We start from the raw sequence: 24,734 nt of genomic DNA, 5'->3' as shown, positions 1-24,734 counted from the left end.
ACTTTCTTTGAATATCCTCTTGTGAACGTAGTTGTGTTTGTCAATGTAAGTGTGTGTGTGCGAGGCTGTGTTGGCTGGGTAATATAGCCCGCATGCCCAGCCACCACATGTCCAAGCAGCTTTTGTGTGCCTAAAGAGGACTAAATAAGTGTGGCATGGGCTACAGATCAGATAGGCTGATGGGGTACAGGAGGATGTGGAGCTTAGTGAATTTGCCAATGATTGTTACCAGCGGTGTTAAGATCGCCCTCTATGAAGGAGGCTCGTGAAGGACGCTACTGGGCAGTTGGAGGCAGTCGCCCTCCAACAACAACGGAGGGCGGAGAAGCAAAGCTCACAACAACGAGCGGAGCGCCTTGCGGCTAAAGCAAAGCGAGTTGGCACAGTAGGGAGCACAGGCGGTGCATCTATCAATCATCTCAGTCAGTAAACCCATGGCACCTGGATCAGTCACGTGACCTCTTGCCAGCAGTGAGCCTTCCACACTTCACGTGGCCTCGAGGTGCAAAGACAAAGATGCCGTGTATAGCCTTAACAAACTGTTGGGGCAAGTGCTGTTAGCGAGCACCTATGAAAGCCAGAAATGCACAACGCCCAGCCACCTTTGTCTCCCAAGTGGTGATGTTTACAACACACCGCACCAGGTACTCATTCGACCTAGGGGAGGCCCAGAATCGATTAAGATAATCGTCGCCGGTGTCGTCCGTGACCGGAAAACGAACTCGCGTCGCCGGGTTCATAGCACAAGCGCACGTACCGCTACACTACCACTCCCCATGTCATCACCATCACCACCACCATCATCATCACGACCAGCATCAAGGTGCACCTAGCCTGGCACACACACTCACGCTTGAGCTCGGCGCGCTCCTTCTCGCGCAGCGTCTCCACGAACGCGTCGTCGTCCTCGCTGAGCGGCCACGAGTCGCGCAGCACCCGCATCTCCAGCACGTACACGGGCGCCGGCTACACACGCACACAAAGACAAAGATCCCCCGTAGAGCCTGAACAGACTGTTGGGGCAAGTGCTGTTAGCGAGCACCTATGAAAGCCGGAAATGCACCACGCCCAGCCATCTTTGTCTCCCAAGTGGCGATGTTTACGACACACCGCACCAGGTACAGTGAGGGAAATTAAAGTATTTGATCCCCTGCTGATTTTGTACGTTTGCCCACTGACAAAGAAACGATCAGTCTTTAATTTTAATGGTAGGTTTATTTGAACAGTGAGAGACAGAATAACAACAAAAAAATCCAGAAAAACGCATGTCAAAAATGTTACAAATTGATTTGCATTTTAATGAGGGAAATAAGTATTTGACCCCTCTGCAAAACATGACTTAGTACTTGGTGGCACAACCCTTGTTGGCAATCACAGGTCAGACGTTTCTTGTAGTTGGCCACCAGGTTTGCACACATCTCAGGAGGGATTTTGTCCCACTCCTCTTTGCAGATCTTCTCCAAGTCATTAAAGTTTCCAGGCTGACGTTTGGCGTATAGCCTGAACGGACTGTTGGGGCAAGTGCTGTAAGCGAGCACCTATGAAGGCCGGTACGGCACATGAAGGGGAAAACACGCATAACAGAGTTTGACTCCCGAGTGGCGATATTTACGCATCGTAACAGGTACTCATTTGAGGCTGAGTCGACCTAGGGGAGGACCAGGACCAGTTAAAATAATCGTCACCGGTGTTGGCCGTGAGCGGGAATTGAACTCGGGTCGCCGGGTTCGTAGCACACAGCGCGCTAACTGCGCTACAACAACCAGAATTCGCCACTAAATAGCGGTGACATCACCACGGCGCTTGTGCCAGGCTATGTGCACGTTGAGCCCAGGAGATCACGGGGCAGACCAAGCAGGTGCCACGGGTCGACTGACTGAGATTAGTGGCCGATGCGCCACCTGTGCCCCCTACCGTGCCAACTTGCTGTGCTTTAGCCACCCGGCACTCCGCTCGTTGTTGTGAGCATCGCTCCTCCGCCCTCCGTTGTTGTTTGAGGTCGACTGCCTCCAACTGCCCAGTAGCGTCCTTCATGAGCCTCCTCCACAGAGGCTGATCTTTACACCACTGGTACCAGTCATCACTCCATCTCTTTTCTAGCCCATGCTGCACCCTTTAGCCCCCTCTATCCGGCCGAACAAAAGTTGTTTGGGCATGCGGTGGCTGGGCATGCGGGCTACATGACCCAGGCAACGCAGCCTTACCTGCCGGAGGAGCTCACCGATGGGACTTTTTCCAGATCTTTCAAGGATTTGTGAGCTCCTCACACAATCCAGCCTGGTTAAACCCAGGATGGATTGTAGGCAGGCCAGCCAAAATGTTTGTAACCGGCGAAGATGTTCCATTAGGGGGGGTCCACGTTTCGCAAGTGTAGAGAAGGGAGGGCATGACTGTGGCCGAGAAGACCTGAAGCTTCGTGCGGAGTGACAGACCAGGTAGCTTCCACACAGCGTTACGCAACCAATGAAAAGATAATGCCGCTCGACTGATTCGAAGTGAGACATCTGCTGTCAAACCGGAGCCGGTCATGAGCACACACTACCGCTCCCCACATGCATACACAACACACGCACACATGCATGCACACATGCACGTACACACACGTGCACACACACATGTACACACACACATGTACACACACACGCGCACACACACACACACCTGGTGCACACGCGCACACACACGCACACACAGAGCACACACACACACACACATGGTGCACACGCACACACACACCTGTGCGCACACACACAACAAAGATCCCCCCCCCGTATAGCCTTTTAACAGACTGGCGGGGCAAGTGCTGTTAAAACTCAACAATAAACTATTTTCATTTTACCAGGTAAGGCTCACTGGGCTATATGTAGATCTTTTTTTCACAAGCGACCAGGCCGCATATGATCGCTCAACAAAGTGGCTCATCGTGTGGAAATCCATTACATGTATTCCCATTGGATGTGTGGACATTGTCCAGGCCACAATGCTCTTCACCAAAAATTATATCGTAACCAATTTCATCCCGAGCATTGCTATCAGTGTAACGTCACCACGTGACGGCAGCCCATCCGAGCGCTATCCAGGCTCAACCCCCACTAAGCTTCCGAGACCGGGCGAGATCGGCCAGAGAGCCGTACGTGCAAATATCCGCGCCGAGACAGGAAGACAAGAGGTGGACTGTCAAGAGCGGTGGGGAAGATACAACGGGAAGCCGCCGTTATTGCCACCGCCGGTTCCGTCCGTGCGCTTTCTCTCTCTCTCACTCCCTCCGCACGACCCTCTCCCGCCGCTCACCTGCTCCGGCTCAACTCGCAGCGTCTCCGGAGCTGCAAGGGTCTGAGTTCGAGCCTCCGCTTCGGCCTGTGGGGGCGCGGGAGCCAGGCCGCTGGGGGGCCGCGACGTCGTCGTGGATGACGACGTTGACGACGCCGCGGTCGCCCTTCCCGTCTTCTGCCCGCCGCCGGACTTCCTGGCGGGCGGCGGCGCCGGGTTCGCGGGGGTTGGAGACTTGGCACCGCCGTTACTGCCGGTGCTGGCCGGAGCTATCACGGGAGTGGTGGTGTGCGGGGGGGGGCAGGGTGGGGGAGGAGAGATGGGGTGAGTGGTATTACGGACCAGCGATGTCGTGTTAGCTGCTTGTTGTGGAGATTCGCGGTTGGAATATATGTAAGTTTAGATTTAAAGCTTTCATGACTGCAGGGATTCATCTTCTTGGTTCTTTCGGTAAAGTCACGTAGAATGGAAATAATAAAATAATAAAATAAAACATAATAAAATAATTCTCACGACCTTTCGGTCACATGAAGACGGCTGCTTGCGTTGTGGCCGAAACGTCGTGAGAATTATTTTATTATGTTTTATTTTATTATTTCATTATTTCCATTCTACGTGACTTTACCGAAAGAACCAAGAAAATATATGTAAGTTATTATTATTTTTTACTGGGTAAAGCCCACCGAGCTATGCAGCTCTTTTTCAGAAGCGACCTGGTGACAAATGATAGCTCAAATAAGTGGCTTATCACGTGGAAATGTATAGCATCCAAGTGTGGAGGGAAAAATACACGCGGCTGTGGGGAGAGAGACACCACAAACTCCAAATATACAGCAGGCGTCAGGGTCGGGATCGAACCCACGACCTGCTGTATACCAGGCGAGGTAGTTAACATCTTGCCACCGCGGCGCTCCTTAACGGAACAATCACGCTCTGCCTGCGTCATTCGTAAAAGAGTGGGACATTGCGTGCCCGGTGACACGCGTCAAAACATCACACCGGCAAACGCTCCAATGGGGACCACGCATGACAGCAGCGATCATCGCCCCCCCCCCCCCTACTCGCCAACCACTGCCACGCTTGCAGGCCAGGTGCCGCGTTTCATTTGTGCTGCACAGAGGTGGTGGTGGTGCCCTTCTGGTGACGCGAGATGTACGGCGGTTGTCGCGCGAAGGAGGAGGGGGCGGCTCCATCAAAGACCGAAATCATCGTCGCCGTCGTTATGACGACGACGACTGCTATTCATACACCAATCGTCTCGGAGGGGCGACGCAAGGAGACACGTTGCTGAAGGGGACGCCACTCGCGACCGCTCGCCGCCGATTGATTTGCCCGAGTGTTGACGGACGTCGTGACAAACGACACTATTTTAGGATTATCTTGGCAGGGCAGTGTGCTGCATCGAAAAAAATAAATAAACGAATAACGATGATAGTAATTCATACTTTGTAAACATTGCAGATATCCGAGGGGAGGTGCAGAAGTGTTGCGGTGGTTAATGACCGCACTGCACTGTAAACGCAGTGAGTGATATGACGTGTGATGTATGTGTGTGTGTATGACCGTTACGAAACCCAACTACCCGAGTTCGATTCCCACTCGCGGACAACACCAGTGACGATTATTTACACGCGCCTCCCCTAGGTCGACTCAGCCTCAACTCACTACCTGGTGCAGTGTGTAAACATCACCACGAGGGAGATAAAGGCGGCAGGGTGAGGTGTTGGCGACCCACCCCCTCGTGTGCTGTGCCGGCCTTCATAGGTGCCCGCTAATAGCACTTGCTCCAACAGTCTGTTCAGGCTATACGTGGGATCTTTGTCTTTGTAAGTGGGTGGGGAGCAGTGGCATAGTGGTTAGCACACTGTGCAATGAACCAACCAAATGAGTTGCAACACCGCTCATGGCTAACATCAGCGACGAGTGTTACCTAAACCCGTCCTCAGCCTCTGCGCACTTCACCAACTTGCACTGACCAGCATGGTGAAGTATGGTCAAACGACATGCATGACTGGCACCCTCTGCTGCCCATGACGTAGCCCCACAGCCTATGACCACCACCCAAGCATCATCCAGGTTCAACCTCGCTTAACGCCCGAGATATGACCAGGCCAGGTGCATTCTGGGCAATTTGAAAGTGCTCATCTCCTGTTTCACAGCCTTGAGCCAGTTCACCACGGAAATTCCACATTCTCATGGCAGGGGTGAATCTATCCAGAGGACAAGCGACGTTGACCTCTCAACAAAGTGGTACTAATTTGATCGACCCACAGGATTTGAACCTGCGGCCCTTCCGTTGGCGAGCCGCTCGCTCTCCCGCTGCGACGCACGGCGCAGGGCACCGGGCCAAGCGCGGCCTCCCCTAATGCGCTGGCCTGCCCGGCTTGTCGATCGATCGGCAAGGAGCGAGCGTGCACGGGGCGCCCGGGCCCGGCCTTTTAATTTTACAAAACCGCACAGAGTTGGCTCTCGCGATCGAGACGCTTGCAAGACAGCCGCGTTCTAACGTAAAGTAATGGGTTTAATCACTCGGAATGTTGCTTTCGCTGCCTTGGGGGGGAGGGGGGTAGGCTGGCTAGTGGAGAAAAATGATTACGGCTTTTCTACCGCTTGGAGGAGACCTTTTAAAGAGCCGGGAATAATTGAAAATCGGTGCGGCGGGCACCCGGCAGGAATTGGCCTTTAGCGCAGCCTTGCGGGCTGGACCACTTCCGTGGGTCTCTGGGGTCGTGCCGTACGGCTCTCCCGTGTGCCACTCGCTCTGGGTGTGTTCTGCCACGCGATGTCCGACGTTCCGCTCCGCGTGCCGGGAGCAGTACGGCCCGACAGCGCGTTGGAGTATAACCGCGAGCGAGCTCATGGAAGTCGACCGAAGCTTCTGATTTGCATTCACCTGTCCGTGTGTTAATCGGTTACTGACGGAGACCCCGGCACGTGCAGCGAAACGTCGGACAACATGCTGAAACTGGTGTAGACTGGTTTAAATAGGGTAAAAAAACACGCCCTCCGCTGAATAGAATCACCCGTAGACTGCGCGGATGTCATCAGATCGCGGAGGCTAAGCAATGGCTGGGCCTTGCTAGCCCCTCGAACGGGGAGACCGTCATGCATAGCAGCGTGTGATCACACACAGATGTCGTGAAGCTCACTTGCCGTGACCATCGCGATGCCACACACTTGCTCGCCAGGAGATGCCAGTGGACCAAACGTGGACTCCTCCCGTTCGATTCGTACGGGACAGAGCGTTGAGCCCTCACGCGCGGATATTCTGGCTGAGAACACCTCGATATGCAGAGGACTGCAGAGCTCGGGTGATTTTTTGGTCGCGCCTTCCCACTTGTCCGTCCTCGCACACCTCTCATCGACAACGGTGGCGCGTTACGACTCGAAATTAATTAATAAGAGTTTTTTTTTTGGGGGGTTAGATCGCATTAGTGTGTGTCGTGAACCTACCACCACCCGACACACTCAATTGGTAAGGTTTTATCAAGTAAACAAATCGTGCCAATTAGTTACTACTTCACCACGCCGGTTTTGTTGGAGAGTGAACCCGCGACGTTTACGATTCGAGTACAATGTGACGTTTCTTTGGTTGCTGCAGCTCCTTACTATTAAAATTCCTTCCCTTTATTACTGCTAACCCTACTTCCTCCCTTTGTCGCTGCTAATCCTACATAATGCACGGGCATAGTATGACTTTGAGACCCCCCCCCACCTCCTACGCATTCCACAAGTAGTGACTAATCCCATATTTGCATTTTCCATAAATATGCTAAATTCATCTGTTTATATGCAAATTCCTTTGTCAAGGCGCCCTTCCTCCTCTAACCCAGCTTAAATATACGCTGCCAAGCCTGGTGGTGTTCATTCAGACGCTGTCTTTCCGACAGACCTGTTCTTCACCTGAGGACGACTGCTTGCGTTGTGGCCGAAACGTCGTGAGAATTGTATTTTATTATGTTTTATCTTTATCATTTTGTTATTTCCCTTCTACGTGACTTTACCGAAAGAACCAAGAAGAGGTTTCTCTGGTGATTACAACAACCAGCTGGAAATGAGCCTGCCCACTTGCCCCCCTCCCCCTCTCACCCTCCCTCCCTCTCGGTGCGTGCCCACGCGCGCCGTCTCACCGAGCTGGGTGGCCGAGCGGCGCCGGGCTCCCCGCAGCGCCACCGCGACGATGCAGGCGTCACCGCTGCCCGTGGCGCTCGCCACCGTCCTCTCCCCCTCCAGCAGCTCCAGCGAGAGGCGAGCGCTCGCCAGCGACGCGTGCACGCGCAGAGACACCAGCTGGTCCACGCTCACTTTCATGCGGTACCTGTGCGTGCGTGCGTGTGTTCGCGGGCAAACGGCGGCGGTGCAAGTGGTGAGCGCGCTGCGCTACGAATCCGGCGGCCCGAGTTCGATTACCGCTCACGTATGCCGACACTGGTGGCGATTATCTGACAAGGACAAAGATCCCCCGTATAGCGTTAACAGACTGTTGGGGCAAGTGCTGTCAGCGAGCACCTTTAAAGGCCGGAACGGCACATGCCCGGCCGCCTTTTGTCTCCCCAGTGGCGATGTTTACACACCGCACCAGGGACTCATTTGAGGCTGGGTCGCCCTAGGGGAAGCCCAGGATCGGTTCAGATAATCATCACCGCCGTTAGCGGTGTACGGGAATCGAACCCGGGTCGCCGGGTTTCGCAGCCCGGCACGCTAAACCACAACACGCGCGCAAACACACGCAAACACACGCGGGGTCGCCTCGACCCCTGACCTCATCGCAAGCCCCTGCACGCCTTGACCTCTGACCTCATGGCAAGCCCCTGCTCGCCGGGGACGTAGTATCTCCGAACCTCGCGGGCGGCGAAGGCGACGGAGATCGGCTCGGGCACGGGCAGCGCCCCGCCGGAGCCCACGATGCGCAGGAGCCAGCGCCCGCCCCCGCCCATGGGGGACTCCCCGCTCTCCGCGTCGCCCACAAACGTGTAGCCGCTCTGATCGGGAACACGGTGGGGGGGTGGGCAGCAGCGCTGAGTGTGGGGGGGGGGGGTGGGCGGCATTGGTTGCTGTCCGTGGCGTCTAGACAGGCATTGTGGGAGTATTCAAGTGCATTTCATGCACGTGATATACTGCGGCGTGAGAACAGGACAAAGAGAAAGATCCCCCGTACAGCCTAAACAGACTTTGGGGCAAGTGCTGTTAGCGAGTAACTATGAGAAAGGCACGGCACACGAGGGGGTGGATGGCCAGCACCATGTCCAGCCGCCTTCGTCTCGTTTGTGGCGATGTTTACACGCCGCAGCAGGTGCTCATTTAAGGCTGGGTTGACCTATGCGAGGCCCAGGACCGGTCGGTTCAGATATCATCAAACTCGCGAACCCGGCTCAACGTTGTGGTACGTCCCATCTGCGACGTCACCACCGCCCGCATGCCAGTCAGGAAGCCAGCCAGCCAGAAATAAACTCTTTTCCTCGTCGAGTGCGATACAGCCACAGCGTCAATCAGGGCGACCAGCTGGATTTAAACTGCGAATATCTGTTACACGTGCCAAACACGCTGCCGCTAGGCGATGCCACGGTCCCAGTTTTAGAACCCTGTGTATCCCTTGCATATATCCTGTGTATCCCCCGCTGCGTATCCCCCGCTGCGTCACCTTGTTGGGAGCGAACACAGCCGGCCTGACCAGGCAGCGGGGGCCGCCACGTCCGCTGCGGTGCAGCAGTCGCCCCGTGTCGTTGTCGACGATGCGGAGGGATGAGCGCGGAGCGGGCGAGTGGAGCTCCGCAGAGAGGCGAGTCTCCTCGGGCACGCGGAACACCGCCCTGCACGCCGCACCGCACACGCCATTATCCGTGTTTCACCGTCGTCATCAGCAGCAGCGGCAATCGCTCACTACCTCGCCTGGTATACAGGAGGTCGTGGGATCGATCCCGACCGTTACGACTGCAACGGTCGGGATGTTCTCCCCGGGTCCTCCGGTTTTTCACCTCCACATTTATCAACGCGCATTTAGAGCAACCTGGCTGCAATAACGATAAGCCACTCGGTCGACCTGTTATTTGTGGCCGGGTCGATTCAGGAAAAAGGTCTACACAGCTCAGTGGACCTCACCTGCTTTAGCTAAATAGTTTAACGATCGCTCACCTGAAGAGCAGGAACCAGGAGTGGGGCGGCTGGTCCGAGCAGCTGCCCGAGTAGTCGGCGAAGAACGCGCGGCTCCCCTCGTCGGCGGCGAACGGGAAGCGCCCCAGCAGCCGAGCGTCTTGCGTCAGCACGTGCCTGTAACTCGCAAGCGGGGCGACGGGCAGGCCGGTGATGGCTCCGATGCGTTATCGGTCGCGGGGGTGGGGGTGGGGGGGAGGTGGTGTTGTACCGCGCGTTGTTCGGCACGATGTCCGACGTTTCGGCGCGCGTCCGCGAAGAGCCTCTCGGCACGTCGGGCATCGTGAGCGACGGGCACGCAGGCACAACCCATTCTGCGCGTGGTCATCGCCCGCCCAGGCACTATCTAGGCTCCAGCCCGCTTGGTTTACACTTCCGGCTTTCGGGATCCGAGAGGATCTGGAAGATTCCGGGTGATTCGATCGGAGGCGGTGGTGGAGCTCATCGAGTGTGCAGGCGGTGAAACTGCCCCACAGCCCATGAGCACGGGGAGGCCCAGGTACGTCCGGAACGCTCTCTTCCTTCCGATATTAGGAAGCCGCTGGAGCTATGCACTTTGAAATCGTCCCGTTTGAAAGCTCATTTAATCATCAATACTGATTGTTGTGTTTAGTTTGTAGGCCATCACCCGCACCTCCGATTTGCACGGTTGGCTACGTACGGTGCGGAAGAAGCTCGACGTACATACACCTGGCCATGGTGGCGAAATGTTAACTACCTCGCCTGTTAACCAGGAGGTCGTGGGATCGATCCCGACCATTACGCCTGCACATGTGGAGTTTGCATGTTCTCCCCGGGTCCTCCGGTTTTTCACCTCCACATTTATCAACGCGCATTTAGAGTAATTTGGCTGCAATAACGATAAGCCGCTTGATCGAGCGATCATTTGTGGCCAGGTCGATTCAGGAAAAGAGCTACACAGCTGAGTGGGCCTCACCTGGTTGAGTTAAATAGTTTAGCACGGACAAATTCAGCCGTGTATATACATATTAATACTGGTCCTCCAACAATCCGAAACTAATTGCCTGCCTTAAAGAACATCCGTCAATAGACATTTCCACAAACGCATTGGCAGGGCGTCCGACAAAGGGTGACGGAGATGGGAGGGTGTGTGCCCGTTGACTCTCTCCGCATGCAACAACAACTGCTGCTGCTGAATGACTCCATTACCACATACAAAACAACTGGGGTAATTGGACAGGACCCTCCACTCACGTGTATACCGTTCCCTCTCAGTTTAACACGTAGGCTTTCGCGACCAATATTATTCATAATATAGGTTTTTTTGGGTCAGATCGCGTTATTTCTAAATGTGTCGTAACCCCCCACCACCCGACACGGCCAAACGGTAAAAAATGTGTCACGTTTTTTCAAAGGACAAAATAAATCACTTCTTTAGCCCGCCGGTGTGTTGAAGAGAGAGAATCAACAGCATTTAAAAATTTGAGTAGCACGACGCTTCGCTGGTAATTACAATCAGCTTCATCGGGCAAGAATACGTGCAGCTCTTCCGTTACTCCCGGTCTTAAACAGAGCAGCAGCAGCAGGGTGACGTCATCATTCAATTCAATCTGGTGCAGTGATTCGAGGCAAAGAGGGGTGGGGGAGGGGGGTATTGTAATTATATAGATTTGTGATCACGCGTCGGACGACACGGGACGCGTTCCTGCAGGGTTCGACGTGCTCGACGGGAACCGCGGGATTGGCCACCGGCGCGACGCCGACGGGGCGGCAGGCCGGAGTTCGTTCCGCCGCCGGCGTCGCCAAAGCGGCCGCACGTACCGCAGTAGGGTCGCTCCGTGCCGCTCCAAGTTCGGCTCGAGCAGCGCCCACACGCGGCCCAGCGTCCCCTTGACGGCGGCGCTCTCCGCCGTGCCTGCGGCGTCACACGCAACGTCGCGCCAGGGTCATCGCGACAGCGTCGTGCCAGTGTCAACCCAGCGTCACGCAAGCTTCGTGACGTCACACCAGCATCACACCAGCGTCACGCCAGCGTCACGCCAGCTTCGTGACGTCACACCAGCATCACGCCAGCTTCATGACGTCACACCAGCATCACGCCAGCGTCACACCAGTGTCACGCCTGCTTCATGACAACGTCACACCAGCATCACGCCAGCTTCATGACGTCACACCAGCGTAAACCCAGCGTCAACCCAGCGTCAACCCAGCGTCACACCAGTGTCACACGAGTGTCACGCCTGCTTCATGACAACGTCAACCCAGCGTCAACCCAGCGTCACACAAGCGTCACGCCGGCGTCACACGGCATCGCTGGTGTGTGTTTCGCGAGCGCTTCACACCTGGCTTGCGAGCGTTGCACAAGCGCCGTGTGTAGTGGCCCCTCCACAGCGCCTGCACTCTGACCGCCGCCGCCGCCTCCTCGCTGGTCACTAGCCGGGCCCCCCCCCACGTCTCAGGCGGCACCCCCACCCTGCCTGACGGGAGGGGGGGGTCAAACAAAACAACTACTGAAGGAAATAATGAAATTTTGTCGCAGTATCAGAATAAAGGGAGCACTATGCTTGAATTTGTTGTTTTGATTTTTATTTCGATTTAAAGCTTTCGTGACTGCAGGGATTCATCTTCTTGGTTATTTCGGTAAAGTCACGTAGAAGGGAAGTAATAAAATAACAAAAATAAAACATAATAAAATAATTCTCACGACGTTTCGGCCACAACGCAAGCAGCCGTCCTCAGGTGAAGACCAGGTCTGTCGAGGCGACAGCGTCTGAAGTGGTTTTCACCTGAGGCCGGCTGCTTGCGTTGTGGCCGAAACGTCGCGAGAATTATTTTATTATGTTTTATTTTTATTATTTTATTACTTGTTGTTTTGAATTGGTGCACACACAACGCAAGACGACAATGACCACGACACCTTGGCGATCTTGTCAAGGAGCATAAACCATCACCACGCAAACTCCGGTGGTCACCCTCGCAGTGGTCGCGGCTTTTGGCTGGCCGTCGAACAAAGGCTTTGTGGACACCGAATCGAGCAGCGCTTTCAGACGCGCTTCTGCGTCCGTCTGGAACGTTCTTCCTTCCGTTACTAGGAAGCCACCGGAGCTACCCACTTTTAAATGATCATCGAGATTGACAAACTCAGTTCTTTGTTGTTTAACTTATTGTCCTTCCCGCACACCTCCGATTAGCACGGATGGCTACGTAGGGTACATTCATACATGATCATTATTGACAAGTAGGCGTTCGCGACCAATATTATTCATAGTAAAGGTTGTTGGGTTAGATCGCGTAAGTATAGATATTGTCGTAGCCCTCCACCACCCGACACGGTCAGTACGGTTTGTCACGTAAAGAACGCGCCAATTGGTTTACAACTTCAGCCCACCGGGGTGTCAGAGAGTAAATCCACAACATTTACAATTTGAGTAGTACGACGTTTCGTTGACAAACCTTACTGGCTGTACTATGAGATCTCTTTTACCAGTGGCAAAATATAATAGTAGGTTTTTACCCTTTTAACTGGTACAAAACTGACACCTTTATTCAAGGCATCATGTTTGCAATGACCACAACACAAGTAGTCAAAAAAGCAAACAAAAAGAAGAAACTCTGATAAGGATGATAATATGCACTGTCCTTGAAGTTGATTGGCCCACACCCGAGACGGCTTTCTTTAGAGCCTAGTCCCCATTGGTGTCATCTGGCCCTACACCAATGGGGACTAGGCTCTAAAGAAAGCCGTCTCGGGTGTGGGCCAATCAACTTCAAGGACAGTGCATATTATCATCCTTATCAGAGTTGCTTCTTTTTGTTTGCTTTTTTGACTACTTGTGTTGTGGTCATTGCAAACATGATGCCTTGAATAAAGGTGTCAGTTTTGTACCAGTTAAAAGGGTAAAAACCTACTATTATATTTTGCCACTGGTAAAAGAGATCTCATAGTGTAAATGCTTACCCCGAGCTCTCAATACTCTGATATTGCACTGTGTTTGAGTTGTACGCCTTCTGGTGTCATCTGGCCCTACACCAATGGGGACTAGGCTCTAAAGAAAGCCGTCTCGGGTGTGGGCCAATCAACTTCAAGGACAGTGCATATTATCATCCTTATCAGAGTTGCTTCTTTTTGTTTGCTTTTTTGACTACTTGTGTTGTGGTCATTGCAAACATGATGCCTTGAATAAAGGTGTCAGTTTTGTACCAGTTAAAAGGGTAAAAACCTACTATTACTTACTGGCTGTGTCGGGTGGTGGAGGGTTACGACACATTTATAGTGACGCGATCTAACCCAAAAAACTTTTATTATGAATAATCATTATTGTTGTCACAAAGAGTGCAAACGGACTTTTTAAGTCCCAAAAGAGCTGACAGACTACTCAGTACGGCACGACAGCTGCTTCCTCAACAACACGAGGGGGCAATCCTGGGAAAACCAGGGCGGGTGGCAACCCCGACCCAGCTCGCACGTGCACAGCATACGCGTGTGGCGGTGAGTGGAGAGGGGGATGGAGGTAACGATGATGGGAAGGGAGCGGAGCGTAGGGGAGGGGAGGAGAGGGGAGGGGAGGGAGAGGGTAGGAGAGGGGAGGTGAAGGGAGGAGAGGGGAGGGAGAGGGGAGGAGAGGGGAGGGGAGGGAGAGGGGAGGGGAGGGGAGGAGAGGGGAGGGGAAGGGAGGAGAGGGGAGGGAGAGGAGAGGAGAGGGGAGGGGAGGGAGAGGGGAGGGGAGGAGAGTGGAGGGGAGGAGAGGGGAGGAGAGGGGAGGGGAGGAGAGGGGAGGAGAGGGGAGGGGAAGGGAGGAGAGGGGAGGAGAGGGGAGGGGAGGAGAGGGGAGGAGAGGGGAGGGGAAGGGAGGAGAGGGTAGGAGAGGGGAGGGGAGGAGAGGGGAGGGGAAGGGAGGGGAAGGGAGGAGAGGGGAGGGGAGGAGAGGGGAGGGAAAGGGGAGGGGAAGGGAGGAGAGGGGAGGAAAGGGGAGGGGAGGGAGAGGGGAGGGGAGGAGAGGGGAGGGGAGGAGAGGGGAGGGAGAGGGGAGGGGAGGGGAGGGGAGGAGAGGGGAGGGGAGGAGAGGGGAGGGAGAGTGGAGGAAAGGGGAGGGAGAGGGGAGGGGAGGGGAGGAGAGGGGAGGGGAGGAGAGGGGAGGGAGAGGGGAGGAGAGGAGAGGGGAGGGGAGGGAAGGAGAGGGGAGGGAGAGGGGAGGGGAGGGAAGGGGAGGAGAGGGGAGGGGAGGAGAGGGGAGGGAGAGTGGAGGAGAGGAGAGGAGAGGGGAGGGGAGGAGAGGGGAGGGGAGGAGAGGGGAGGGAGAGGGGAGGAGAGGAGAGGAGAGGGGAGGGGAGGAGAGGGGAGGAAAGGGGAGGGGAGGGAGAGGGGAGGGGAGGGGAGGAGAGGGGAGGGGAGGATAGGGGAGGGGCGGAGAGGAGAGCGGAGGGGAGGGTGGCTTGTCAGAATTGAAACAAGAGATCGCGTGATGAGTGAATGAATTAAACAAAGCTCCATTACATGATTAATGGGGTGTGGATTTCAGTGTGGGCACGTGGGGTGCTGCTCGTGGCGGGGGACAAGGCTGTCGACTCACGCGCCCCGTGACTGACGGAAGAAATTGGGTTAGCGTCAAGCACACACCGACTCTCATTTGCAATTCCCACTTTTGTTGTTGCTGCTGCTGCTGCTGTTGTTGTTGTTGTCTCGTGCTTGACCATTAATAAGGGAAATCATCAGGATAAGTGACATCTCCAGACAGCGACACTGACAGTGGCAGCCTCTGTGATGCATCCGTGCGGCATTCCTCTCTGCTATTACCCCCCCCCCCGCCACACAGTGTGGAGTGTGTGTGGGTGTGTGTCACTGTGTGTGTCACTGTGTGTCACTGTGTGTGTCACTGTGTGTGTCACTGTGTGGGGAGCGATAGTGTAGTGGTTAGCGCGCTGCGCTATGAACCCGGCGACCCGAGTTCGATTCCCGCTCACGGTCAACACCAGTGACGTTTATCTGAACCGGTGCTGGGCCTCCCCTAGGTCGACTCAGCCTCAAATGAGAACCCGGTGCGGTGTGTAAACATCGCCACTGGGGAGACAAAGGCGGTCGGGCGTGGTGCTGGCCACCCACCCCCTCGTGTACCGTTCTGGCCTTCATAGGTGCTCGCTAACAGCACTTGCCCCTACAGTTTGTTAAGGCTATACGGGGGATATTTATCTTTGTCACTGTGTGTGCGGAGTTTGTGGGGAGCGGTAGTGTAGCGGTTAGCGCGCTGCGCTATGAACCCGGCGACCCGAGTTCGATTCCAGCTCACGGCCAATACCAGTGACGATTATCTCAACCGGTTCTGGGCCTCCCCTAGGTCGACTCAGCCTCAAATGAGCACCTGGTACGGTGCGTACACATCGCCACTGGGGAGACAAAGGTGGCCAGTGTGGCTGCTGGCGACCCACCCCCTCGTGTGCCACGTTGACCTTCATAGGTGCTCGCTAACAGCACTTGCCCCAACAGTCTGTTAAGACTATATGGGAGATCTTTGTCTTTGTTTTGGAGTTTGTATGTTCTTCCCCTGTTCTACAGAATGTGAGTGGGTGAGTGAGTACGTGGAGTTTGTGTGTTCTCCCCCTGTTCTGCACAGTGTGAGTGAATGGGTGAGTGAGTGGAGTTTGTGTGTTCTCCCCCTGTTCTGCACAGTGTGAGTGAGTGAGTGGGTGAGTGAGTATGTGGAGTTTGTGTGTTCTCCCCCTGTTCTACAGAGTGTGAGTGAGTGGATGAGTGTGAGTGAGTGGATGAGTGAGTGTGTGGAGTTTGTGTGTTCTCCCCCTGTTCTACAGAGTGTGAGTGAGTGGGTGAGTGAGTACGTGGAGTTTGTGTGTTCTCCCCCTGTTCTACAGAGTGTGAGTGAGTGGGTGAGTGAGTACGTGGAGTTTGTGTGTTCTCCCCCTGTTCTGCATTGGGTTCCTCCGGGATTTCCAGATTCCTCCCATGAATGAAAACATAACTACGTAACTAGTATCACCAGCTAATGATCCCAATAACTATCGGCTTTCCCGGATAAACAAGCACGCTTTATTATAAGCATCATAGACTCGGCAACAGTCAAATGCGCGCCGCACCTTCTGGGACCGTGCCGGTGGTGAGGCCAGGGAGGCTGAGTTCGCCTGTGAGGGCGTGGAGGGCGAACGGAAGGTCAGAGGGCACCGCTCCGGACAGGGCGCTGGCCAGCACGTGGCACAGGCCCCGCGTGACGATCTACACGCGCACACGAAGACAAAGAGTACCCCGTAAAGCCTTGACAAGACTGCTGGGCACGGCACACGAGGGGGTGGGTGGCCTGCGATCAGCCCATCATCCTTCTCGGGCCGATAATTGAAGTGCCGCTTCGTGTCGAAGCCAACAGTGGCTGGCCAATGGATTGACGCTCTTATTTACACGGTCACCGCCCCAGGGCCGCGAACTGGAGATCAGCATCAATGCCTCGATGCGCACTTGAGCAGGAAGTCACTTTGACTCAATCCTTGTCACTCAAACCACCCCGACCATCGTCCGATCTCCGCACGCTCAGCGGGGTGTCGAGCAAGGATCGCGATTGGATGGATGTCAGCTGTGGGGGGGGGGGGGGTGGCGATTAGGTGATGCGCAGCAGGGGACAGTATGGCAGAGCTCACGTTGACTTGCTGCGCCCGGGACTCTACGCTCCAGCGTGCGCGTACTTGAGGCAGGACCCGGAGAAAAAAAATCCATGCGACCACGGGGAGAGAGAGAAACGCAAACTCCAAATATACAGCAGCAGGCGTCAGGGTTGGGATCGAACCCACGACCTCCTGTATACCAGGCGAGGTAGTTAACATTTCCTCGCCACTGTGGCACTCACTAATTTAACCTCGCACGGCACCGTGTCACTACCACTCACGTGTCAGCTGTGTCCCTGAGCCCCCCCCCCCCCCGAACAAAATCCTGACCCCCTCCCCATCCTCCCCTCCCACCTGCCCCCCCCCCCTACCCCACGAGATGAATCCAGTGTGACAACTCCCTCTGCCTCTGGCCAGCGCCGGCTATTTGCGGAGGTGGCGACGGCTCCTGGTGCCGCTCTCTGCGTCCCGAGAGGGCACTGGGGACAGGCGACATGGCCGAGCGTCGAACCGCGGCCAACGCCGCCGCAAGTAGCAGCGGCCCGCAGGTTTCACGGTTCCAGCCCCGGCGGCCGCTCCCCAGTTGAGAACGGTGAATCGGCGCGCGCCACCTCCAGCGCCACCACAACCGGCGCGCCGTCCGCTACGCGGCGGGACGTGAGAAACGAACGGAAGGGCAGGAGGCCGTGCGTGCCGCCGTCAGCGGTCGCAACGCCCGGCAGAGTCACACCGGGAGCCACGGTTACTCGACTCACTCGGGTGGTGCCGCCCAGGCAACATTGTGAAACAATGCCAACTGCACTAGACTTTCGCGACAGCCTCGCGCGATGAGACCGGCGCGTTCACGAAATGCACTCAAGAGTTGGGTTGTACCGGGGAGTCTCGCTGAGAACGCGGAGAAACCCCAGGACGCGCACGAGGGGATCGCACTGCAAGCTCCACACTGCTAGATTCGAGAACCCATTGCTGTGCAATGGATGTTCGGCCAAATCCATCTTTATTGAGCGTTTGGCTGCGTGTGTGGGAGGAGGAAACCGGAGAAGCACTGCCGGAGACGAGGGGGCGGCACTCGTCACAGTTGGGAGTCACTCTCTGCTCGCTCTGGGTGCTGGTGGTGCTGGTTGTGGTGGTGCTTGTGGTGGTGTTGGTGGTGCTGATGGTGGTTGTTGTGGTGGTGCTGGTGGTGCTGATGCTGATGGTGGTTGTGGTGGTGCTGGTTGTGGTGGTTGTGGTGGTGCTGATGGTGGTGGTGCTGGTGGTGCTGGTTGTGGTGGTGCTGGTTGTGGTGGTGCTGGTTGCGGTGGTGCTGGTGGTGGTTGTGGTGGTGCTTGTTGTGGTGGTGCTGGTGGTGCTGATGGTGGTGCTGATGGTGGTGGTGCTGGTGGTGGTTGTGATGGTGGTGCTGATGGTGGTGGTGCTGATGGTGGTGATGGTGCTAATGATGCTGGTGAATCTGGTAGTAGTGCTGGTGGTGCTGATGGTGGTGGTGCTGGTGGTGGTTGTGGTGGTGCTGGTGATGCTGGTGGTGGTGGTGCTGGTGGTGCTTGTTGGGGTGGTGCTGGTGGTGGTGGTGCTGGTGGTGGTTCTTGTGGTGGTGCTGATGGTGGTGGTGCTAATGGTTGTGGTGGTGCTAGTAGTAGTGCTGGTGGTGGTGATGGCGGTAGTGCTGGTGGTGCTGATGGTGGTGGTGGTGCTAGTGATGCTGGTGATGCTGGTCGTAGTGGTGGTGATGGTGGGGGCAGTGGCTGTAGTCATCGCAACGCTCAATGATTTCTGTCCAATCACAGCCAGCGTTGACAAGGAAAAAACCTCCACTTCGTTTGGCAAATTATTTTGTCGCTAATCTCGTTAACAAAATTAATGCCGAACACAACCCGCTAGGTTCCGTCAGCGGGCGTTGAAATCTATTCTATTGCCCATTGTTTATCGTGTTTGCGATAGCAATAGAACAAAAATATGGATTTATTTTTCCACTTATTTATTTCTTCAATCGAATTAGGGCTGCCATGAATTTTTAATGACACACCCCGCCCCCCGACCCTCGGAAAAATAAATAATGAAAACTTTCAAAAAACCATTCCCCTCTAATGGAAGCGAGCGCGGCGAGAGATGAGCGTTTGAAGTTGCGTGCTTCTCGCTTCTCCTCCCGCTCCTCCTCCTCCCGCTTAAGGCACGTATACATATTCTTAGGTTTTTTTCGGTAAAATAAAAAATAAAATAATAAATCACGACGTTTCGGAGGCAACACAAGCTTCCGTCTTCAGGTGGAACCGTCACAGCACGATTGCTGCATCAAGTGAGAGAAATTCCAAGAAAACAGTCCTTGCATATATACTGGGTGAGGGTGGGAGGAGCCAAGGCAGGCACCTGGACATTGTTATTGTGAGGTTCGGTGCGGCTGAAGCACGCTGCTAGGAATGAGCCTTTGTTGTGTAGACTGGTTGAATTGGGAGGTTCCAAGAGTTGTTAAGGTGCAGCTGATGTAAATGTGCGTGTAAATGGGACTGAGCCTTTGTTATGTAGAGGTGGTGCGGCTGAAACCGCTGCTAGGAATGAGCCTTTGTTGTGTAGACTGGTTGAAATGGGAGGTTCCAAGAGTTGTTAAGGCGCGGCTGATGTATGATGCTCGTTTACCCCCCAGAAAAGCCTCGGAGTCTCTGAACTGTTTTCAAATTTGGAACCATGACGCCCGGCGCACACCGGCATAGGCTCGCGAATGACGTCACCGGACCTTTTGACGTTCCAGTGTGAGGCGGACGTGCGTTGGAATGGTTCATTCACGCTGCGGTATCATCGGAGACTCTATTGAGATTCTAGATTTGAAGCTTTCGTGACTGCAAGGAATCATACTGTTAGGTTTTTTCGGTAAAGTCACGTAGGTCAAAAAAATATAATGATACAATAATAATAAATGAAAATAACTAATTTAAATCACGACGTTTCGGAGGCAACACAAGCTTCCTTCATCAAGTGTAAAAAAAGGCACAGCAAAATAACTGTAGCACAGTTATTTTGCTATTTTGCTGTCGTGATTTAATTTAGTTATTTTCATTTATTATTATTTAATAATTATATTTTGTTACCTACGTGACTTTACCGAAAAAAACCTAAGCGTACTCTATTGAGACTGCAGGAGGAGGAATCCGATGAGCCATGAAGCCCTTTTTGCGCAGATGTCCAGTATGGGCAGGTCAGCAAGTCCAAACATCAAACAATTCGGAAAAAAAATTAACCCGTAACAACAAAGTTTTTCACTATAAATCATTTATGTGCGTGGCATCGGTTTTATTTTATTATTCATTTCTGTTTTTCTTGAGTAAGAGTTTCATTTTTATCACATTGGTATTTTAAATTAAATATGAAATATTTTTTTTCCTAAAAAGTGTAAAATTTGGGAAATTTTTTTCTCACGAAAATACATTGTCACGCACAACGAGTCTGTGTGCAAAATGTCAGCTCGATTGGATCACGGGAAGTGGGTTAAAAAACGACCGAAAGATTTGCACGGTCGTAAGCACGCAAGCAAGCAAGCAAGTGAACTTAATATAAAGGATTTACAAGTATAACCCGTAAAAACAAAGTTTTTCACTATAAATCCTTTATATGCGTGGCGGCTAGAGTCCTCTCGTCCTCTGGCTTGAGATGGCTGCCACCTATGGGTCAGATGATTGCATTGCACCATTAAGCAATTGGTAATTAAATATAATATTTTTGTCCTAAAAAGTGTAACATTTTTCAAAAAAATTTCACGAACATTAATTGTCACGCACAACGAGTCTGTGTGCAAAATGTCAGCTCGATTGGATCACGGGAAGTGGGTTAAAAAACGACCGAAAGATTTGCACGGTCATAAGCGCGCAAGCAGGCAAGCAAGTGAACTTAATATCAAGGATTTAAAAATAAAAACCCTCAGTATGTCAAGAGCCGCGATGCGCGTGAATACGAGATGCTGGTCGTTAAGCCTCTCCCGTTGGGCGACGCCTGCAAGTTGCAGGGTGGGGTGTCCCGTTCACCGCCGAATCTCAGAAACGTCGAGCGGCTGAGTGTTAACGTCGTTAAGAGAGGCGTGGTAGCGCCGCTGTTTTTGAGGACATTGTTACTCACCGCAGAGAACCGCAGCGACACGACCGCCGCTGTGCCCGCTCGCCCTCCCGCATGGCCTTGTGGGAGGAGCTTCGCTGCCCATAGAGTTGTATCACTTCAGTTTTTATTCCGATTCCGTCACTGTGACGTACGCACGCATTGCTTTTATGGCTTTATTTTGGTGATTTTCGAAACGTTTTTTGGTTTGGCCATGTTTGTTTGTTGTAGTACAGAGTTAGACTGATGGCCTTAATCTAAGTTGTATTGTGGTTGTTGTTTGACTTGCATCCCACTGGGATTTTTGCACACAACGTTGGTGTACGGTGATTTTTCTACACTATTTTGCTGTCTTTTCTTGGATTTTCTGTTTGCACTCAGTCACATAGTCACTTTAAGATGTTTTTTGTTCATGTTTTTGTTTTTTGTTTGTTGCGGTTGCACCCGATTCAAGAGCCGAATGGCTCACAGGGCTACACCTAATAAATGAACTTGAACTTCACGTTGAACGCGAAAGGGTCAAGAATAAATAACACGACGAAGCAGGTCCTTGAAGAGGCGTGCGCGGCCAGTGGTGAATGTACGCACGCGTGGTGAACGTCTTTCGCACAGCACGTAGCCGTGCGAAATCGGAGGTGCGCGGCGGAAGAAAAAAAACGTACGGCCCCAACCGTGAAGGTGCCGAGCTGGCGATGGCCGACTGGCCCCCCCCCCCCACCACTCCGGCCGCCCCCGCGAGGTGCCGCGGCGCGTCTCACCTGCCGCAGCGCGCTCCTCTCGCCGGGCGCGCTCGACCCCGCCGCCGCGTCTATTCCCAGCAGCCCGTGGGGCGTCAGGGGCGGCTGGGGAGCGGGGCCGTCGGCCCAGCTGTGCGCGACTCCCCCGAGGGTCCGCATGGTGGCCAGCGCGTGCTCCGTGAAGCGGCAGCTCTCCTGCGCGGCGGCAACATCGATAATGTCAACGACAATGTCGTCGTCGTCGTCGTCGTCAATAACGATGTCGTCGTCATCGCTACGATTTCATCGTCGACATCTTCATCGTCAACAATGTCGTCGTCGACGTGATCGTCAACCTACGATGTCATTATCGACATTGTCATCGTCAACAACGATGTCATTGTCAACGTCGTCATCATCATCAACAGTGATGTCATCTTCGACATCGTCATCGTCAACAACGATGTCATCGTCAACGTCGTCAGCATCGTCAATAACGATGTCATCGTCGTCATCGTCATCATCATCAACAGTGATGTCATCATCGACGTCGTCATCGTCAACAACGATGTCATCGTCAACGTCGTCATCATCAACAATAATGTCATCTTCGACGTCGTCATCATCAACAATGATGTCATCGTCAACAACAATGTCATCGTCATCGTCGTCATCATCATCGACATCACTATCATGAAGGACGACATCATCGTCATCACCAATGTCATGATGGCCATCATGATCATCATCTTTATCGCTATCATCAGCATTATCAATGTGGCCATTGTCATCATCATTGTTATAATTGTCATCACCACCATCGTTATCACTATCATTTTCATCAACATCATCACCACCACAACTATCACCAAAATCGTTATCGTCACCATCACCATAATCATTCGCCATTATCATCATTATCAGCATGATGATAATAATGGATGAAGAGACCCCATCGCCATCTCTCTCACGTCCCTGCGATCACCGCCGCACGTAACGTCTTCACGTGTTCGCACACGCGTGTTCACATGCGCGTGTTGACGTGTTCACACGTGTGTTCACACGCGAGGATGACCTTGGCGAGGTGTGGCAGAACGGAGTCCTCATCTCCGAGCAGGAAACGCGTGGAGCTGCACGCGTGCAGATGCAGCCCGTGCGGCGCCGTCAGGCGCAGACACAGCACGTGCCTCCTGCAAGCGCGCGCACAAAACCACGACATAAGGTCGTACCTCTTGGGACTTCTCTTCACTTGATACAGATATTTTGCTGTGACAGTTTCACCTGAAGACGGAAGCTTGTGTTGCCTCCGAAACGTCGTGATTTTATTTATTTTGAATTTTTTTTTTTTACCTACGTGACTTTACCGAAAGAACTAAGAGTATGAATCACTTGCAGTCACGAAAGCTTCAAATCTAGAACAAAACAGAAACATCACCCGTGGAGCCTTTACGGACTGTTGGGGCAAGTGTACGCACGCACGGGCGCACGCACGGGCGTACACTTGGTCACGTGTGTGTGTGTACGCACGCACGGGCGTACACACACACACACACACGACCGTACGGTCAAATAGATGTAGACCTACACGCGTGCGTAAATCATGTTTACACATAGAATTGGAATATTTATTTAGACTGTCCGGTAGTTCTCACAGATGTCCGGTGAAGAAGAGCTTCATAGCTCTTCGGATTCCTCCAGGGCAATTACTGATTCTCATTCTGATACAAAGAACTCCCGTGTAGCCTTTACCAGCACACCAGAGGGTGGGTGGGCAGCACCGCGCCCGACACACACGTACACAAAGACACAGATCCCCCGTATAGCCTTTACAGACTGTTGGGGCAAGTGCTGTTAGCAAGCACCTATGAAGGCCGGCACGGCACACGAGGGGGTAGGTGGCCGCCTATCTCTCCCTAGTGGCAATGTTTTACACACCGCACCAGGTACTCCTTTAAGGCTGAGTCGACCTAGGGGAGGCCCAGGACACTGCCGCTCCCCACACGTGACTCATAGGGGGTCATGGGCACACGCCTGGGAATCAATTGTGCACACGCAGAAAGTCGCCGCCGGGTTTTGACACAGGAAAGCTCCCTCGATCTATAGTTGACAGAGGGATCGTCCATAAATGACGTCACGCACCTAGGGGGAGGGGTGGGGTCAGACATTTGTGACGATGTGTGACGAGGGGGGGGGGGGGGTTTGAGAAACGTGACGTCACATCAAAATGCGCAACTTTAAATAAATATAGACAACACGTTCTACTTAATTAAATAGACTTTTAGAAACATGTTTTCTCCAACAACAGCAGAGTGCAGCGCCACATTAAATACGCACCACAATGACAATAGTTTAAAGCGATTTGAAGCATGTTTTATTTTCAAAATGGAAATATGGTTTTGGGGGGGGAGGGGGGGGTAGAGCTGTGTGACGTCATATTTGAGGGGGGGTCTGACTTTGTGATGCCGTGTGACGAGAGGGGGGGGGTCAAAAATCGTCCAAAATCGCGTGACGTCACTTATGGACGGCCCCTTTAAATCTTCTCAAGGCAAATGGCTTTCAAGCATTCACTTGACGCGTTACCTCGCCATTTTGTTTGTGTTTTTTTGCATTTCGCCAAATGATCGTTGCGCCGAGTATCTTGCTGCTGCTGCTGCGTATTGTACGCTGCGCTCTATCAAAACAGAACGATTGCTCCTGCTTGCTAGCAAGCCTGTGGCTGCGTACCGCCTATCGCCAACCACCTCGCGAGGGGAAAATCGTCGAGTCCACCAAGAGTCCACGGCCACGCGGTGTCGCTGCGCGTCGCACAATGGACCGTAGCGCGTCACGCCCCCTGCCCTCCAAACCACGCCCCCTCACCCACCCCAACCCCACACTCTTCTATGGCCAACCGCAACTGCACATAAACGACAAAAGACAAAGATCCCCTGTACAGCCTCAACAGACTGTTGGGGC

At 53.7% G+C, this 24,734-nt stretch overlaps 1 protein-coding gene across 1 annotated transcript in view; it reads right to left on the bottom strand.

Moving 5' to 3' along the window:
• Positions 1-24,734, bottom strand: part of ADGB (androglobin) — a 181,118-nt gene that overhangs the window by 10,257 nt on the left and 146,127 nt on the right. The window contains exons 21-31 of the mRNA XM_078615445.1: positions 22,855-22,969; positions 21,822-21,995; positions 16,468-16,603; positions 11,724-11,858; positions 11,203-11,296; positions 9,403-9,537; positions 8,912-9,080; positions 8,068-8,252; positions 7,401-7,588; positions 3,292-3,539; positions 852-966 (exon numbers count right to left, since the gene is read on the bottom strand). Of these exons, the coding sequence (XP_078471571.1) occupies positions 852-966; positions 3,292-3,539; positions 7,401-7,588; positions 8,068-8,252; positions 8,912-9,080; positions 9,403-9,537; positions 11,203-11,296; positions 11,724-11,858; positions 16,468-16,603; positions 21,822-21,995; positions 22,855-22,969 (1,694 nt within the window). The remainder of the gene's footprint in view (positions 1-851; positions 967-3,291; positions 3,540-7,400; positions 7,589-8,067; positions 8,253-8,911; positions 9,081-9,402; positions 9,538-11,202; positions 11,297-11,723; positions 11,859-16,467; positions 16,604-21,821; positions 21,996-22,854; positions 22,970-24,734) is intronic.

Source organism: Lampetra planeri, chromosome 47 (genome assembly GCF_965212315.1).
Source record: "Lampetra planeri chromosome 47, kcLamPlan1.2.h2, whole genome shotgun sequence".
In the NCBI taxonomy this organism is placed as follows: domain Eukaryota; kingdom Metazoa; phylum Chordata; class Hyperoartia; order Petromyzontiformes; family Petromyzontidae; genus Lampetra; species Lampetra planeri.
The sequence above is the reverse complement of the archived record's forward strand: the minus strand, read 5'-3'. Positions and strand labels throughout refer to the sequence as shown.